Here is a 19,777-nt window from a genome sequence, read left to right on the forward strand (position 1 = left end):
GGAACTTTCTGGTGTGATGGGAAGTGTTCTTTACCTTGTTAGGGATGTAGGTTCATATAGTTATATTTATGTGTTAAACCTCATCAAACTGCACACTTAAGACCTGTGCATTCTATTGTCTGTAAATTATACTTCAATTAAAAAACAAACTTAGCTTCCTAATTGAGTCCCTATTTCCTAACTGAAGAACACATCATTTATAGAATAAACTGAAAAATATTAATGCTTGATTAACAATTCCTTTCAAATTTCCAGGGGCTGCAAGCCACCTTTAGAAGAACAGCCTCCCACCTTTACAGTTTTAAGATACTTTAATATATAGTAACATGCAAACCTCAAATGCTCTATCTATATGCTCAATTTCTCTTTTGCTACATTTGAGTGCTTTTAACTTATCCAAGGGGAAATCTAAATAACAGCATTATTAAATGAGCTATTATATTACAGATGACATTATATATGATGTAAGTCTACTTTCTTCTCCTCCCTAAGACAGATCCTGGTGGATTCAAGTTTTGAACTCAAAATATTTATTAAACTCTTAGTATGCTACACATGGGCTACTCTCATGGCACTATCTACTGAAAAACACAAAAATTAACACATAATAACATGTCAGAAATGGCAAATATCTGTAAGACATGCAGCCACTTTTTCCTCTTTATAAATGGCAAACGTAATTAATCGATAGTGGAATTTTTTCTTGCTGAGTAAGGATGCAGTCTCAGAATTCTTTAATGCAATGCTCCATTAGGTAGAAGGCCCTAACTAACAATGTGCTTGAACAGACAGAAGAAATAAAACTGATGTGCCTCTGTTATGTTGTAAAAATATATGGAGGCAACAAGCCCAAAAAGGCTAGAGAAGGTTTTAGTGAGAAAGCAGGACATTCATTCATCAACCAACTTCCATTTACATTACCTACTGTGTGACAGGAATCAGAACTAACAGGAAAACTAAATCAACAACATATAGTCCCAGACCTTTAGGAACTCATTCTAGAGAAAAAGCAAAACACTGATTAAAGTGCTGAGTGCTATGAAGTACATACAGAATGTTCTGGGCATCTAAATAAGACCAAGAAAAAATGACTCTTTAGCCAAGGTTCTGGAGCATAGTTAGCCAAATAAAGATGGGAGGGGAGTGACACCACCAAGATGGCGACACGGGTTGTTCCTAACTTCACTTCCATCCCAGAACTAACAACTATTCATGCATATGATACCACTGAGAAAGATGGAGGGAAGAATACATAGGTGGACAAGGCAGCATGAAAAAATACAGTGTGTTCAGAAAAGACTTTTGTATGGCTTCATGCAATATGAGAATGATTTTTTAAAAAGTAGTAAGGGAAGGGCAATGGCTGGGAGACTACTGGTTCAATAAACCTCCTCTACCATTCAATTATTGCTATATGCATGTATTCTTGAAGTAAAAATTTTAGTTTAATTAAGAATATGCTTTAAAGGGTGCCTGGGTGGTTCAGTCAGTTGAGCATTTAACTTTGGTTCAGGTCATGATCTCACAGTTCGTGGGTTCAAGCCTTGTGTTGGGCTCTGTGCTGATAGCTCAGAGCCTGGAGCCTGCTTCAGATTCTGTGTCCCCACCCCCCACTCTCTACCCCTCCCCTGCTCACACTCTGTCTTCTTTTGTCTCTCAAAAATAAATAAATGTAAAAAAATTTTTTTAAATGAATATGCTCTAAAAAATAATAGAAAATTGAAATAATCACTAATAGCTGCTAAAAGCATTGAAGGAGAATTTTATAACGGTTGACAACACTGGAACCCACTGATCAAATTTTAAAACAAACTTTTATTTATTTATTTATTTATTTATTTATTTATTTATTTATTTAAAGAGANAGAGAGAGAATCACAGGCAGACTTCACACTTGTCAGCACAGAGCCCGACACAGGGCTCAAACTCATGAACCATGAGATCATGACCTGAGCCAAAATCAAGTCAGACATTTAACCAACTGAACCACCGAGGTGCCCCTAAAATAAACTTTAAATTTTAGAACACTCTTAGATTTACAGAAAAATTGCGGATAGTACAGTTTCCATATATCTCTTACAGTTTCCTCTGTGATAACATCTTACATTATTATAGTATGCTTTCCCATTAAACCACCGACATTGATATAATACTATAACTAGATTCCACTTTATTTGGATTACACTAGTTTTCCCCTAATGTTCTTTTTCTGTTCCAAGATTCCATCCAGGATATACTACATTTAGTTGTCACGTCTCCTTGGCCTTCTCTGGTCAATGACAATTTCTCAGATTTTGTTTTTAGTGACCTTGCTAGTTTTGAGCAATACTAGTCATTCAGTTCAGGTATTTTGCAGAATGTCCCTTAATATGGATTTTTCTAATGTTTTTATCATGGTTTGACTGGTTTTATATGCTTTCTGCAAGGAAAATCACAAAAGTACAGGCCATTCTCACCACATCATATCAAGGTTAGATGCTATCAACATGAAATACCATTAAGAGTATTAACAGTGATCATCTGGTCAAGGTTCTTTTTGCCAGGTTTCTACAGTATAAAACTAATTTCCCTCCCTTTCTGTACTCTAATCTTTGGAATAAAGTTACTAAGTACAACCCATACTCAAGAAGAGTGGAGGCAGTTAAGTTCCCTCTCCTGGAAGGGGAATTATCTACATAAATTATTTGGAATTTTCTATATGGGAGATTCATCTCTTGTCTTTTATGTATTTATTCATCAGTTATTTATGTAAATAATAGCCAATTCTTCAAGATGAACTTTATCATTATAAAAATTACCATTCTACATCCCCTAATGTGATATAATAGGAAACATATCACACCAAATAGGGAATATTTTTGCTTCCCTCATCTCCTCAAAGAAAAGTTGAACTCCAATCTGTCAAGTCTCAAAAGCTAACAGTTTATAGGAAAAGCTGTAAAGATGTACCCCCCAGTAACCATGCAATCTGCCATGAGGTGAAGCCATAGATAGCAACTGAGACTTGAGAGAGAGATATAGAATCCTAAACCTATATAAATCCCTGGATCCAGTCAACTATGAGGACAGCTCTTTCCCTAGTCTTTCATGGTTTGGTTATACCAACCAAACAAGCAATTCTTTCTTGCTTTTTGCTGGACTGAGTTGGGGTTCTCTTACTTACAACCAAAGAAAACTAACAAATATAATAAATACAAATAAGGACAGGCATGGGAACAAAAATCAGCTCAGGACAGGTAACAGGTTGAACTGTTAATGGAAAGCCAGAGTTTAGGTGAGTTTTTTTTTTTAACTAGGTAGAATTTATTTGCTTTTAAAATTTAATGGTCTAACTAGTTTTAGTAGTGTTAACTATGGGGTTCAATTTTTAGTATATACAATTTGGTCACATATTGATCATTTAGAATTTTAGAAATCAACGACGTTACTTTTCATCTAATATAATTAGGGCCTAAAATGAATAAATTATTCATCCAAGCTAAAATATCTAAGGTAGACATGTAACAAGCACTACGGAGCCAGATAAGACCAGATTTGTTCCCTGTTCCCCTCTCTCATCCAATGCTTTCTATTTTTGATAAAGTTTTAAAATACACATTACATAGACATAATAGGAAACTTCAACAACTTACACCAGGGAAAGTAAGACTTTTTCCTATTCTAATAACCCTCCTGCCCCACCCTTTGATGATCATTGTTACAACTTCTTGGGTATTCTTCTAGAGATAGTCTATTCAAGCATATTGAAGACTTGACCTTTTAGACTTCAAGACATGGTGATCACTAAAAATTTTAAAGCTATTGAATGGTACCAGAAGGATTGGGGTTAGGAAAGCAAGATAAAATTGGAGCTGAAGAGAAAGCAGTAGCTAGGAGATACTCCACCTTGCAGCAATGGTGTTTAAAAAGACAACACAATAGGGGCACCTGGGTAGCTCAGTCGGTTAAGTATCTGACTTGAGCTCAAGTCACAATCTTGCAGTTGTGAGTTCGAGCCCCGCATGGGGCTCTGTGCTGACTGCTCAGAGCCTGGACCCTGCCTCAGATTCTGTGTTCCCTCTCTCTCTGCCCCTCCTGACCATGCTCTGTCTCTAACCGCCTCTCAAAAATAAATGTTAAAAATAATTTTTTAAAAACATAATAAAATTAAAAACAAAAACAACTTTAAGGATCAATTAATGTTCCTTAAAACACATGATTAGTTAAGGTTTCTAAGAGGTATATACAAGCATCTACTCTATTATTCATTCTTCTTGTCTAGAATTCTCATGGGATATTTTTGACTATACTGTAGTGAAGAGTGGGTAGGGGACTGGTGTAGCAGTGGCAGCCAGTATGTCCTGGACATTTAATGAAGAAAGCTTGTTCCCATCTTCTACTCCTGATAATGTCACTTTTATTCTAATTGTTTCAGGGTGAGAAAGATTATAAATAATTGGGACTGGAAAGAAAGCACTGAGATTAATAACACAAAATCAAGACAGATGGAGAAAGCACAGGGAATGATGTAATCCAAGAACAAGTTTAGTTGGTTAGAGGAATACACGGGAAGTACCCCTCATCATCTATAATAAAGGAAAAAAAATCTTTTCTCTTTTGAATTTTATCCACTAAATACCTGATTTAAGTATGGATGAGATGTATATTGTTCTCAACAGAGGTTAGGAATTTTAAAGTTCCATGGAAAAAAAATATTTGGCATAAGTAACATATTAGAGATAGAAAGAATTAAGTCAATTATTGAGTATACAATATAACAAAGACTGATGTATTTTTAGGAGTAGAAAGCAGATACCATTTCAGATTTGAAATCAGAAATATTTTTTCAGGCTTATTTTTGAACTCTTTGATAAAGTTCTTCTAGATTTCCAGAGCAATGGCATAACCATTGCAACATTTAAACATTCAAGTCACAAGAAAGTGAGTAATATCTCAAATGGAAATGAACATAACTTTGGTATATTTTTAACAAGTGTCAAAGGATAATGTGAATTACATGTTCTTTTGACCAGTTTCTTAAAATAGTTATGTAGGAAATAAATTATAATTAGACTGCATTTACAAAAGTAGGAAATGTCTGAATCATTAGGATTATTCAAAGTGAATTTTATTACCTATCATATTATCTTTAACAGAAGATGATCAGAACACAGTTCTAAAATATAATGAAAGACAAAATACATACTATGTCACATACCTCTGCCTGTTTAAATACAACTAGAATAAATATATTAAATAGATGAGATCCTGTCAGTCTGAATTAATTTTTCCTCTTTCAAATCAGGAAAGCAGGAAAAATAACCATGGAAAAGTTTATAAAAATTATTTTTCCCTCTATTAACAGTTGCTGTTAGTCTCTTAGGAATAAGGCATACCATTTGTATCTGCTTTCTCATTTGCATAAAGGTATCCTCCAAAGAAGTCAATAGATTAAAAAAATAGAATCAGTCAAAAGGTACAGGATTTCCACTTTCAAACATAAAATGAATAATCAGACTGTATTTGTGGTCATTTAAATTTTAATCTAAGAAGTGGTGACTGTAGGGTTTTTTTTTTTAATGTTTTATTTATTTCTGAGAGAGAGGGAGAGAGAGCACGAGCAGGGGAGGGGCAGAGAGAGAGGGAGACACAGAATCTGAAACAGGCTCCAGGCTCTGAGCTAGCTCTCAGCACAGAGCCTGATGCGGGGCTCGAAGCCATGAACTGTGAGATCATGACCTGAGCCAAAGTTTAACGCTTAACCAACTGAGCCACACAGGAGCCCTGTGTAGTTTTTAAATAAAAAAATTTCTACCATCTGTTTTAATATATCAATTTTCTGCTTGTGTGCAAAGTTAAGGACTATAGTATTACTACAGTCAGGGTTATTCAGGTATGGTTTTCTTAGAGATGATTTCATTTCCCTGACCTTAAACAAGAACAAAAATGGTCAAAAACCATTTATATACTATAAAGTGAAATCAAGGAACATTTGACCATTAAAAAAATCATTTGATGGAATTACTAACAAGAATATATACATAAGAGAATAGCAAAGCTTTCACGTTAGTACCTAAAGAAGTGAAAATAACATTTTATTAGTAACTCCCTCAATATTAGAAGATATTTTATAGTACTACCTCCAATTCTAAAAGGTTTATAAAATCTGGTACTGGAGGGTTTTTTAAATTAATTAATTAATTAAATCTTTATTTTTGAGAGAGAGAGAGAGAAAGACAAAACATGAGCGGGGAAGGGGCAGAGAGAGAGGGAGACACAGAATCTGACACAGGCTCTAGGCTCTGAGCTGTCAGCACAAATCCCCATATGGGGCCTGAATTCACAAACCACGAGATCATGACTGAGCTGAAATCAGGAAGCTTAACTGACTGAGCCACCCAAACGCCCCTTAAAAAAAAATTTTTAATGTTTATTCATTTTTTGAAAGACAGAGAAACAGAGCATGTGGGACAGGGGGAAGAGGGAAGGGGCAGAGAGGGAGACACAGAATCCAAAGCAGGTTCCAGGCTTTGAGCTGTCAGCACAGAGCCCAAAGTGGGGCTTGAACTCACAAACTGCGAGATCATGACCTGATCTGAAGTCAGCCACTTAAGCGACTGAGCCAAGCTTTTTTCTTCTTAACAAAGAAAACTAATCAATAACCCTAGGAAGTTTTATGTGGGTGGCGCTACCTTGTGATGGTGAATGGTAATAGTAGTATATGATCCATAGCTACAAACTACAGAATCACAGTTCACCTCACAACTTCCATAATTACAAAACATCGTGAAACATGATTTTAGGATGTCTTCAATAAATATTGGAGTGTTATACCACTTTTCCCTAAAATTTTAAGCTTACATGTGGTAACCTTTTGGGGGGGGGTGTCACACACACACACACACACACACACACACACACACACAATTAGGATACTAAAACCAATAATATACTTCCTTCATGCAAATTGTATTTTCAATCCACTGTAATTTATTTTACATCCTTATAACTGCCAGAAACATGACTGAATTCACTCACACAAATCTATGGGTTGTCCTTTAAATAGCTAGATCTCAAAAAAGACTGCCAAACACTGAAGTATTATTCCTAAAATCATCAAGTGTTTTTTAGAATAAAGATGGTTACAATAACACTTACCTCAGTCTTTTTACTAAGGTGATCTGTAAATGAAAAAAAAAAATGGTGACATTTCACTGAAGAAAATTAACAGTACTTTATCAATAGCTATTAATACCCAGTATGTAAAAATATTTAAACAAAGTAATTGAGGAGAATTTCAAAAGTATAATAAGAGTTACAGAAGTCATTTGGGGATTGTCTAAAATATCAGATTTCTTCTCTAGGGATAAGATGTTAAATTTCAACATATAATTACTATTTGCTCAGCTTAGGGACTATGTTTTATATCCCAGTAAATGCCACGTATACCACAGGGTATTATTAAATTTTACACATTTGAATTCCAAATAATTTAGGTTTTTGGTTACACAATTGTGTTTTGGACAACGTGGGGAACAAATATGTCTAAAATCAAATCACAGGGTATTATAATTGCAAAATTGTACAGGTCACTGCCTTTGTAGAAAAAAAAGTAGAATAGTAATTTGTGTCCTTTAAGCCTCTTAGTTTGTTTTAAAAATATACATCATAGTGTTTTGCCAATACTATAAAAAATCTTAAAAACTGACGTATATTTATAAAATGAATACAAAAAAGAAGGCAACAAGAAATATATCCAGATTACACAAATCACTGACTTAGTAACAACATAGCATTTCTAGAAAAGGATTACAGAATGAGGAAAAGACATAAGGGAGTCCATACAGATACAAGGCTGAAACTAAAGTACAAAGAGGGAGCAAGTGTTCAGATTTAAATTAGAGATAATCAGGATATCTAACACTGTTTCTAACGCACAGCAGAAATTTTCTATTCTCAAGGACTAACAATAATTTAATAGAATAGCATTCTTATGACTGAGAATTTAAAAGCTGGCCCAGTTCTCTAAAGCATCTGTTGATCAGAACAGAGTCTACAAGTACAGTAAATGCCAAAATCACAAGTTTTAGCTCAAACTACCAAATCCTATTTATTTCTAATTTCCTACTTATTCTAACATCAAAGTCATTCTTCTAGTGTGTTCTACTTAGCATACAATGTGATGAAAGAAGCTGAGGAATAATAATGACTGTTTTAATCACATCTTGAAATCACAGCATCATACTGATGTCTTTCTCAATCCATTTAATACATTTACATAGTACTTACAATCAAACATATGAAAAAAAATTACAAAGTTTAAAAAAGTCTTCTTTTCATGTTTCTGCCTAGTTTTTAATGAAATACATATTATATAGAATCTTTCATACCAAAATTGAAAACTCTAACATACACCTGTTCTTTTAACCTCAAATAAGAAACTTAATATACATCTCTTCTTTCAACTTCTAAACAAAAACAAAACAAAAAAACCACTTAGTAAGAGAGGCAGACTATAGGAAAAACTGTCCTGATCCTTAAACCAAAGCAAAATAATGTTCTAAATGTATTCCTAATTTCACAGATAGGCTTGTTTCTGAAAATGAAAAAGTATTTCATTGTATTTTTCTTTTTAGATTATTGCTATAGTGTTATTAATTCTCACAGAACAAACGCCCAATGTATTAAGGAATAAATTCATATGAATCAAATAGAGCACTGTGTCAATAAACAAACAGCTGTTCATTTTGTCAGCAACTATTCTGACAGAAGAACAGCACCATCCAATAAAATTTTCTGTAATGATGGTAATGTTCCATACCTGTGCTGTCCAATGTAGAAGCCACTAGTTACATGTAGCACCTGAAATGTGGCTAACTAAGGAATTTTTAATTTTAGTTCATTTTAATTAGTTTATATTTAAATAACCACATATGAATGCTACCATATTTTACAGCACAGACTTAGGGTTTTCACCATTTCCCACATCAAAAACAATGTGTTTTATGGTATGCCTTCAATTTCTTTGTCTTTCTGTTCAATAAAAAAATACAAATGACGTTATAAAGTTTTCTGGTAATAAGTCTCCAAAAAAATTGTATTTTAATTTTCTGAGGTATAGTTCCAGATAATTTGAAGGGATTGGCCAATAATGGATGAAATCTGAAGATACTATTCCTGGTCTAGTTTAAGTCCAATCACTTTAGGTATAAGGACAATAATAATGTTTCAAGATGACTCAAAGACTACAAATACAATTTTTATTTTCAGTGAGTTTTAGAAAATGGACAAATTCAGTTACAAAAAGATAAATGCATACTGAAGCTTTATGAGGATTTAGTGACTGCTTTTAAGTTACCCACCTCCCCTGCCCCAGTTGTTTATTTCCAAACAGGGCTACACTTTTCACAATCTCAGAAACACATTAATAAAACAATTCTTACTTATTTTAAAAATTAGCAAGGAACTTACAACTTACACATAAAAAGACTTATAATAGTTTCTCTAGTGTAATAGATTTCATACATATATTACCTTCAGATTGAAAATCTTTTAGTGATACTGTGAGAGGCCGGTCTTTTCCCTGATGATTCTTTCTTTTATCCTTTTTATTCATAACCTTTGACTGAGTTGAAGCATTTTCAGCATTTTCATACTCCTAAAAAGAATTACCAACAATAATTAAACTTGGTTAACACTAGTAAAAATATGAACATACCATTAGGTAATGTATTTCTTAAAGTTTTATTTTTTAAAGAGAAATAGCAAATTAAAAAGTCAACCACTTCAGGGGCAGCCAGGTGGCTCAGTTGGTTAAGCATCCAACTCTTGATTTTGGCTCAGGTCATGATCTCAAGGCTCAGGAGTTCGAGCCCCACACAGAACTTTATGCTGACAGTGCTGAACCTGCTTGGGATTCTCTCTCTCCGCCTCTCTGCACCTTCCCTGCTCACAATGTCTTTCTCTCTCTCTCTCTCTGTCTCTCTTTCTCTCAAAATAAATAAACTAAAAAAAAAAAAAAAGATTTAGAAAGTCAACACTTTAAGCTAGCCAAACTGTATGAAAAGATAGCTGTTTTTTATTTATAAATTCAATCTCTTGCCTCGTTTAAGAGATTTTAATGTTTAAATTAAAATGAAAACAAAAGCTATACCTTGGTTTATAATCTTTCCTCATTGCCACCTCTTCTTTATTTTGGGACCAAACTTAAGACAATCATCTCTAGTCAACTTCCTTTCTCACCTCCCCCGTCAAATCTGGCTTCCTCTGTTCTCGGCCACTAAAATTAAGGTCAACCTCCCCCTCAATGCCAAATCCAAAGACATTATTTTTTCAAACACCTCTTAGTTTCCTCAATAGACTTCGAACTACTCTTCAGTCTCCATCACTGACTTCACTTCTCCAAACTCTTCTCATCATTATTCCATTCTTAAACAATTCTTTTGCTTTTTACCCATCATTTCTCAAAATGTAAAGCTCTAATTATACACTTACGAATTTTGTATGTACAGACAACTCAACTGGAATGTTCAGTAAACATCTCCAAGCTTAATATGTTCACCCTGCCTTCCTTACTGGATCCTCTAGTTAAAGCACCTTGTTTAATGCTACATCACACAACTCTGTAGACTAGAAACCTGAGTCACCTCTATCTGCTCTTCCTACAGACTATATACAAATTAGTCATGAGGTCTTGTTGAGTTTATCTCCTAAAGATCTCTTACATCTGTTCTCCTCACACCTTCTGTCATTTCTCTAGCTTCTGCTGGACATTGCAACACCCTCTAATTTAAGCCCTTCAATCCATCTTCTACACTTTTACAGCATGAATTTCTAAAATGAAAACCTGAAATCAATCTAAAAGTTAAAAATACTCAATAGCTCTCTGCCAACATTTATAAAGCCCAATCTCCTTAGCCTGGTACACAAGATCCTTTATATCCTATCCTTCAGAAAGAGTCTCTAGCATCTCCAAATCAACTATCCTATACACTCTCATACACACATATCCTGTATTCTTGCTACTCCTTCCCTGACAATGCCTACTTTCTCTTGCCTACACTGTGACCTTTTAATACACCTAGTAGGACTCCTCTTTAACAATCATTTTGTAGGGGCACCTGGGTGGCTCAGTTCGTTAAGCATCTGATTTCAGCTCTGGTCATGATTTCACAGTTCATGAGTTCAAACCCTACATTGGGCTGACTGTGCTGTCAGCCCAGAGCTCAGATACTGTGCCCCGTCTCTCTGCCCTGCGCTTGTGTGCACGCATGTGCGTGTGCACACTCTCATAAATAAACATAAAAAAAAAGAATCCTTTTCTAAAACTCATCCCCATTAAAGGCAAAGAAAATTCTTTCATCTTTCTGAATTGCCACTGCACTGAGAACATTCATCTGTCGATACTATACACCATAATTATATGTATGTCTCCCTCCACTAAACTCAAAGGCTGGGACCGTATCTTTATCTTTGTATTATGTGCCTAGTACATTCTGGCTATCCAAAAAAAATATTTTCTGAATGAGTAATAGAACAGAATAGAAAATGCCATCCCAAACTTTAGTTAACATAAAGATAGCTAAGCTAAAATAATTATAGTAATTTTATTGGGATACTGACTTAAAACTCAATGACTACATCAATGTAATCACATCAAACTAGCCACTGCATACAAAAGGAATTCCTCCCTTCTCTGGGAGTCATTACGGTCCGACAGAACCAATGCTTTTGGGTAGCAGACCTATGGCTGTGCCAAGAAAACTGGCTGGGATCATGGTATTTTATCAACCCCATCTACTCTACTTCTCTAAAGATATAGCAATTCTTTTAGCTTTAGAATCTAGACATATATCTTCAGATTCTGTGTCTCTCTCTCTGCACCTCCCCCGCTCATGCTCTGTCTCTCAAAAATAAATAAATGTAAAAAAATATTAATAATAATTTTTAAATAAATAAAGGGTCAGTTGAGTGTCTGACTTCAATTCAGGTCATGATCTACAGTTCGTGGGTTCAAGCCCCACGTCAGGCTCTGTGCTGACAGCTAGCTCAGAGCCTGGAGCCTGCTTCGGATTTTATGTCTCCTCTCTCTGAACCTTCCCCGCTCAAGCTCTGTCTCACTCTGTCTCTTAAAAATAAATAAATGTAAAAAATAATAATAAAAAAAGAATCTACACATATATCTCACAACAGTAAATCATTATTGTATGACAATAATCTATTTGATACACTTCATCTCTGATTAAGCAAGTCAGGAGAACATTTTCTTTTTACACTTTTCCAGTGTAACTGAATGTCCATTTAAATGATTAAATCACGGTAAAGCTAGCTGTATCCATTTTTCTAACCGCCAGCTTTGTGCTTAAATGGACACCTAACAATAAGGATTATAGTTAGTCTTTATTATTCGATAACAGCAATAGGGATATGGAAACGAAACTAACATACACAATGTACAAAGTCCACCCACTGGCAACTTTCATCCTTTTACCTTGAACTATAAATAGAAAGCAAAATCATCTGCTGTGAATTTTAATTCGTCTCTTCCCTTCATGTTAACTGAAGGAGCTAGTGTACAATGACATAGTCTAAAGGCCCATAAGCATGACCAGGGTCATTTATGATCAACTATAATCACAAACTGAATGAATTTTATGTACCAAAAAAATTCCCAACACATATAAAGGACTAAAATGTCAAATTATATGAAAATAATAAATGCTCTGTTTAAATACAGAAACTGGAAGGCAACACTACTTTTACTTAAATGTTCCTATAGTTAGTTACAAGATATACAATGCTTTTCAGCACATAAGCCAACATCACAGTTTAGTGACACAGTTTAAGCATCCAACTCTTGATTTCAGCTTACGTCCTGATCTCACAGTTTGTGGGACTGAGCCCAGCGTCAGGCTATGCACTGACAGCACTGAACCTGCTTCGGATTCTGTCTCTCTCTGTACTGCTACCTCCTCTCCCATCCCTGCCCTGGCTCATACTCCTTCAAAATAAATAAATAAACTTAAAAAGGAGTGGGAACCTCAACCCAGGTAGAGGAATTTCTTAAGGAAACATTCCAAATCACCAAAGTTTAGTCTGAATGTTTTTGTTGCCTCTCAAAACTTGAGGAGTAATCTTATTATAAAAATTTCATAATAATATTTTTATGGTGATGAATTTTTAGGACAAACTTGAATGGAGAACTTTTATACAAAATTCAGGAAGGTTGGTCCAAAACTTTGAACACTTAAACTTCTAAAATATCTAAATCAATAAATGTGTAAATACCTTTTTGTGCTCTTCATATTCTAATTTACTTAGCAACAATGCCTTCTCAAGATCTGCTTCAAACATTTCAGATGTGAGCTAAAACAAAAAGAAAGTTTCACAATTATACCACACAAGCAAAAGAACTATGACAATATACAGAAAGAAAAACAAATGCATTAATAAAACAATCCAGGTTCTCCAAAGTTATCTCTCCATTCCAAAGCAGGGAGCCCTATATTTTACAGAAGATACCAAAGCAAAACTTCCAATTTTTAGGTTTCTAGTTCCCTATTCACCGTCAATTATGTATTATAAATCAATTTTTCGCTTTAGTAAAAAAAAAAAACTTACAAAGAAATTGACAATGTATTAGATGTCAACGATGGTATCCAGTTTAGGACATAGAAAATTGTAATAGGGATTACTGCTCAAAAATACTGAAAAATAACATAATCAGCATCATAAAACATACCATTCCGTTAATATAGACTAATCCACAGGTACGGAAACTTTAAATAAGGTGGCCAAACGTCCTGGTATATAATTCCTGATGTAACAGCATAATTATAGTGCATCGCTTTACTCATATCCTTTCATTTGGTCACCCTACCTTTAATATAATCTAATACTATAAAAAAATGATTCTTTAATTTGTGATCTCTATCTTTTAGGTCCTCTTTCCCACCAGTCAATCTCAACTTCTTACAATCTAGCTTCCATTACCCTCTAATCAAATTACTCTCCAAGAATTACTTAATTGCCAAACTCTACGGTAGTTGGGTGGGACTTCGGGTTTCTACCACTGGAGGTAAGGTTATGTCTGCAGCTGAACACAGGAGAGTCACAACATAACGGAAATAAATTTCCTGGACTTGTGTACATGCATGTGTTGACCTATGTAGACAGATAATAAAAGCACAAATTCAGCAGATATCTCGTTTCTGTCTGTCCAGAAACCCTTCCTTTATTCCTGTGAATAACTATACTTCATCCCAATGTCCTATGATTCTAGTAGGAGAGCCAATTATATCAACCCACACAAACATCCAAGCAACCATCGTCAATAATAGTGTGGGGGCAAGGGATCCAACTCTTCTTTTGATCTCCTGGCAATTAAATTTTGAGAACAAACACAAAGCAAGTGGGTCATCTGATGCGACAGTCCCCTACAAATGAGCATGTACTAGTTTTACTGGCTCACACCTCTAAGTGCTCCAGAATTCTTAGTTTCTATCTTCCCCAAGGCCTGCTTGTTTAGTTCTTAATTCAAATCTATGAAACCTTTCAACAAATGATCTCTGCCAAGGCTAGTCAGATTTCTACTGCTTAATGACAAAACAAACAAAGAAAAACCAGAAACCAGCTCCAAAAAGGAGTGATATATTTCCAAGTGACAACTTAAAAATTAGAAAAATGGTAACACTGGACACCATGAACTAACTAAAGCTTTTATTCTTAACCCAATCATCCTTTTTGAAAGTATCTCATCTCAACCTATACCAAGACAACAGAAAGACAGGGGAGAAACTTAGGTTTATCAGAAAAATATTAATCTAACTCAGAGAAAAATGCAATTAGAATTAAAATGGTAAGGAGCACCTGGGTGGCTCAGCCGATTAAGTGTCTGATTTTGGCTCAGGTCATGATCTCACAGGTTGCGGGTTCGAGCCCTGCATCAGGCTGACTACTCAGAGCCTGGAGCCTGCTTCCAATTCTGTGTCTCCCTCTCTCTCTGCTCCTCCCCCTCTCATGCGCGCTCTCTCTCTCAAAAAGGAATAAACATTAAAAAATAATTAAAATGGTGAATAAGGGATTACAGCAGTAGAAAACATGGTAAGCCCAGAATAAACTGTACATACTTCTATAAAATAACTAAAACAAACTGAGAGATTAATTCAATCTAAATTAGTAATAATCAGGAAAAATAAGTTATTTATAATACAAAGAGATATTCAAAAACAATCTACAGTTATAAGGTAAAAAATAATTGGATTCATGTGTTACACAAAAAAATTTATATCAATTTCTCCACCTAAACTCAAAGCCAACTGAGTACAAATATTTCTCTGTATGTAAAGCCAAGAAGTCATCCCAACACAGAAAAAGTAACAAAACTATTTAACTTTATGCTGAACAAAGCTGATTCAATTTGCCACTAGACTTTTAATCCATATTAATGACAGTCAACATTTATAAAAAGGGCATTTAATATTATTTCCAATATGTTACATATTCTGACCAATATTCCAAAAATAAGTTAGCAGGCAGGAGAACAGGTTAGAGAGTTGAGAGTCTTGCAAGATGTCATTATTCTTTTTCCCATTAACTCACAGCACTTAAATATTACAAGTAGCTGATTCTAACAGCATGATAAAAACTGAATGAACTAGAACTTTTAAAGTGAAAAATATGGCTCTCTTCAGCATTTGATTCTAAATAGCAGCTTAGGACTTTAAATTATTAACATAAACTAGTATACAAGGAAACATAAGTAGGCAAAAATGATTTAAATCTCAATTAAACTTTCTGGAAACTAGAAATCTTACAAAAATATCTGTAATGATCAATCAGCCAATAAGATAACAGAGAACCTGGGGCGTCTGGGTGGTTCAGTTGGTTAAGTGTCCAGTTCTTAATTTCAGCTCAGGTCACGCTCTCAGTTTCATAGGTTCGACTCCCACCTCAGGCTCTGCACTGGCATTCTCCCTCTCCCTCCCCCTCTCCCACTTATCTTGCCTTTGCTCTCTCAAAATAAATAAACTTAAAAAAAAAAAGAGAGAGAGAGAACCTTCCACGTGCTTTGCCTGTAGGATTTTAAAGAACAGCATATGTATGGCTTTTGTCCTTAAAGAATTTCTACTCCAGTTCGGGACTAACACATATGAAGTACAGGAAATAGAGTAAGATGTTGAAAGTGCTACAAAAGTGGAGAGAAAAAAATAACAAAATTCAGAGAGGCATACAGAAAAGATATTAATAGAAGTTTGTCCTTAAATGACAGATATAATTTGGACAGGTAGAAAAGGGAATAGAAGAAGCTCAGGAGGAAAGAGCCAGGTGAACAAAGATATGAACTCAATACAAGAAAGATGTGGACAAAACCCAGGCTTTGGGAGATCACACAGGTGGATTCCGATTCCATGTATGCTAGCTGCGACCTTGGGCAAATTATGTAAGCTCTGTAAATTTCAGTTTCTTCATATATAAAAAAGGAAACAAATATCAACTTTACAGGGTACTTTTGAAGATTTAAAGCTCTTAATACATGTAAAGTGCCTAGCACAGTGCCTGCCTGCCACAAGAGTTACAAACACTAAATCAGAATTCCCCTTCTCTATGCTAGCAAATAGTGGAAAATGAGGTTGCTTAGGCAGGGGAGAATTAAATTCCAGACACTCCCTAAAAATTAGGGACTAAGGGCAGCTGAAAGAGAAATGTTGATAAAAGTAATTTTAAAGAAATAAACTGGGGGCGCCTGGGTGGCTTAGTTGGTTAAGCATCCGACTTTCGCTTAGGTCATGATCTCGCGGTTCGTGGGTTCGAGCCCCGCGTCAGGCTCTGTGCTGACTGCCAGCTCAGAGCCTGGAGCCTGTTTCAGTCTGTGACTCCCTCTCTCTCTGACCCTCCCCTGCTCACGCTGTCTCTCTCTCTCTCTCCTACAAATAAATAAAAAACATTAAAAAAAAAAAAAAGAAAAGAAATAAACTGGAACCTTAGAAAAATAAAGGTGTTTGGCTAACCCTCTGTAATCTCCGCATATAGAACCAGAATATAAAAGTGCAGAAAATAAAGAAGGCTGTATCTTAGAAAAAGAACACCAAGTTTTAGAACATTAATTGAACATGAAGTATGAAAGAAAAGTGAATCAAAGATAAGATTTTTGATCCAGGGAGAATGGCAGCATAAGAATAAAACCTCAAGAAAGAGAAAGTAAACATGATTCTAAATTCTCTAAACATACTTACAGCACTAATGAATCATAAGACTACTACTATAAATATAGTTGTCAACCTAATTCATCAGAATGTGTACAGGCAGAACCAGCAGGAGAAAAGTCTGAGCCTAAAAGACAGGTACCAGGCAAGAAAATGCAAAAACCACCATGATTTTTCAAAAGTGTCTTCTATTAGGCTTGCAAATTGAGAATTCCTCATCATTTATGGTAGGAGGAGGAAAGGAAGACAAAGAGGAAACAGTAGGCACTATAATGCCTATCAGATTGAGGAAAACACTTATATGTGCCCCAAATGGAGTACTTCAGATCCCTTAGTTTTTGGATTCTTTCATTGCCTCCTACTCCCCATCTAGTAGTAAAACATTTTTTTTCTATTTAAACAAACCTGTAGCTCAAGGGCGTATGATCAGTTAAAGAGTATGAAGAACCAACGAAAAATGGGCAGGACAGTAAACATTTTGGAACTAGATTTTTAAAAATTATTGTTAAGTCTAAGTACCGTAACAGTTTTACCCGTTTTAAATTCAAGCAAAACCAATTCCAAATGAAGAGTTACTCCTCATTTCCCACAGGCATCACGGAAACAGGGTTTTATAACACAACATAGAACATCATCCTCAAGACCTCTAACGCTTGCAGCCAACTGTTTATTTAGCTACAGCAGCAGCAGTGCCCTGTGATCCTCTAACTCCATGATCTTCAGAGGGTGGACCACCCATCTTTCACTAATTTGGAAAGCAGAATTAATTTTCCCAGAAACCTTCTAACAGTCTTATTGAACATTATTATTTTAAAGGTTGTCAATGTTCTATAAAAATTGGATCTATGCATACACACTAATTTTCAGGTTCAATTCATTTTAGTTAATGTATCTTCATAGCTTTTGAGTGTTGTTTACATTTTTTAACGTTTATTTTTGAGAGAGAGAAAAACAGAGCACAAGAGGGGTAGAAGCAAAGAGAGGAAGAGAGACACAGAATCAGAAGCAGGCTCCAGGCTCTGAGCTGTCAGCACAGAGCCTGACGCAGGGCTCGAACTCATGAACCGTGAGATCATGACCTAAGCTGAAGTCAGTCGCTTAACCAACTGAGACACCCAGGCACTCCTTTTTAAAATTTTGTTTTAGTGTTGGTTTATTTTTGGAGTGTTGTTTACATTTTTTTGTCTGTAGTTTTTTGCTGTATGCTTTATTTTATCTCCAAGTAACAAAACTGGTTTAATGATTTACTGAAGGATTAAAAGTAGGCATGAAAACAGAACTATAAACACTGCAATTTATAAAAAACACCATGAATTTTTAAATGAACAGGATGCTAATACAGTGAATATAGAAATATAAATCTGTGTCAGGACAAGAGTGATACCATATAAGCAACTGAAAAGGAAAATTATAAACAGAAAATTAAGACAGTGAGTATTTGAAATTTTGCTTTGTTGAGTCAACCTATTTGTTCCTAGCTGTCTGCTATGAAACATGGGCAGACCAGTGGCCTGAAGACACCACAGTTTTTGTTTCACTTTCAAAGCACAATGAGTTGTAGGAGTCTTTGCAGAACAAGTACCAAGTAATGCTTTTTCCAGAACAAAAGGGATGAATTTTGTTGCTAAAGAAAGAGCCAAAAACTACAGAGGATTTATTTGAATTTGTACTTGTTCAAGAGACACATATGCAAGTCAAACAATTTCCAAAGCTATTATTATCCCAGCCATGAGGCTAACGACAAATAGTATACTTACAAACCAGCTATTGGTGAAACACCTTTAAACAAATGGAGGAGAGGATGCAATGTGAAGGAACAATTACTATTGTGCACATGCTAGCAGATATACCACTTCGGAGCCGGACAAAATCAGTGATGTGCAGTTTGAATCATTAAGAGGAAGAATACACGATAAATTTTGATGGGTTAATCACTGAAAACTTACCACGAGAAGTAATTTTTCTATTCAGTTAAATATTTTTGAGCTATGATACAGAGTTACAAAAAGGTACACTGGAATGAGTGGATAAAGGCGCTATAACTATACCTGAACAATATCTCCACAGATTTATTCCCAGGCAACAGGTATTACTGAACAGTATGTCTCTTGATCTTAATTCAATATTAAAAGTAGTAAAATTTATAAATATGACCAAATCAGAGCCATGGCAAATTCATCTTTGTTAAAAACAGTTTTTCTGAGATATAATTCACATACTTCACATATCACATAAAATCTGCCCATTTCAAGTGTGAAGCATATACCTCCTTTTGATGTGTACCATTCTGCAAAGAAATAGGAAATATAAGGCTGTCTTTCCACTCTGAAGTATACTGGGACAGATGCAAGTCTATGAAATGGAAAATGAGATACAAGCATTTCTAAAGACACTAACATTGCATAAAAGATTATCTTATACAATTTCTAGCAGCTTTTGTAGCATACCTCAGCAAAATATACAGTATCTTGAATAGCCTGCACCTATTCTTTCAGGGTCAACGTGTCACAATTTTTAATGTTAAGGAAAAGGTAAGAATTAAGATCAAAATGTATTCCAGGCAGTTTGTCCCTATTGGTCTTTTAATAGGTATA

The 19,777-nt window shown here is 35.0% G+C and overlaps 1 protein-coding gene across 2 annotated transcripts in view; it reads right to left on the reverse strand.

The window, feature by feature from the left end:
- Positions 1-19,777, reverse strand: part of GKAP1 (G kinase anchoring protein 1) — a 78,530-nt gene that overhangs the window by 40,995 nt on the left and 17,758 nt on the right. For both annotated transcript variants that reach the window (XM_077749540.1, XM_077749539.1), the window contains exons 4-6: positions 13,267-13,344; positions 9,514-9,637; positions 7,138-7,160 (exon numbers count right to left, since the gene is read on the reverse strand). In XM_077749540.1, coding sequence (XP_077605666.1) covers positions 7,138-7,160; positions 9,514-9,637; positions 13,267-13,344 — 225 coding nt within the window. The remainder of the gene's footprint in view (positions 1-7,137; positions 7,161-9,513; positions 9,638-13,266; positions 13,345-19,777) is intronic.

Source organism: Crocuta crocuta, unplaced genomic scaffold, assembly GCF_008692635.1.
Source record: "Crocuta crocuta isolate KB4526 unplaced genomic scaffold, BGI_CrCroc_1.0 scaffold99, whole genome shotgun sequence".
NCBI lineage: Eukaryota > Metazoa > Chordata > Mammalia > Carnivora > Hyaenidae > Crocuta > Crocuta crocuta.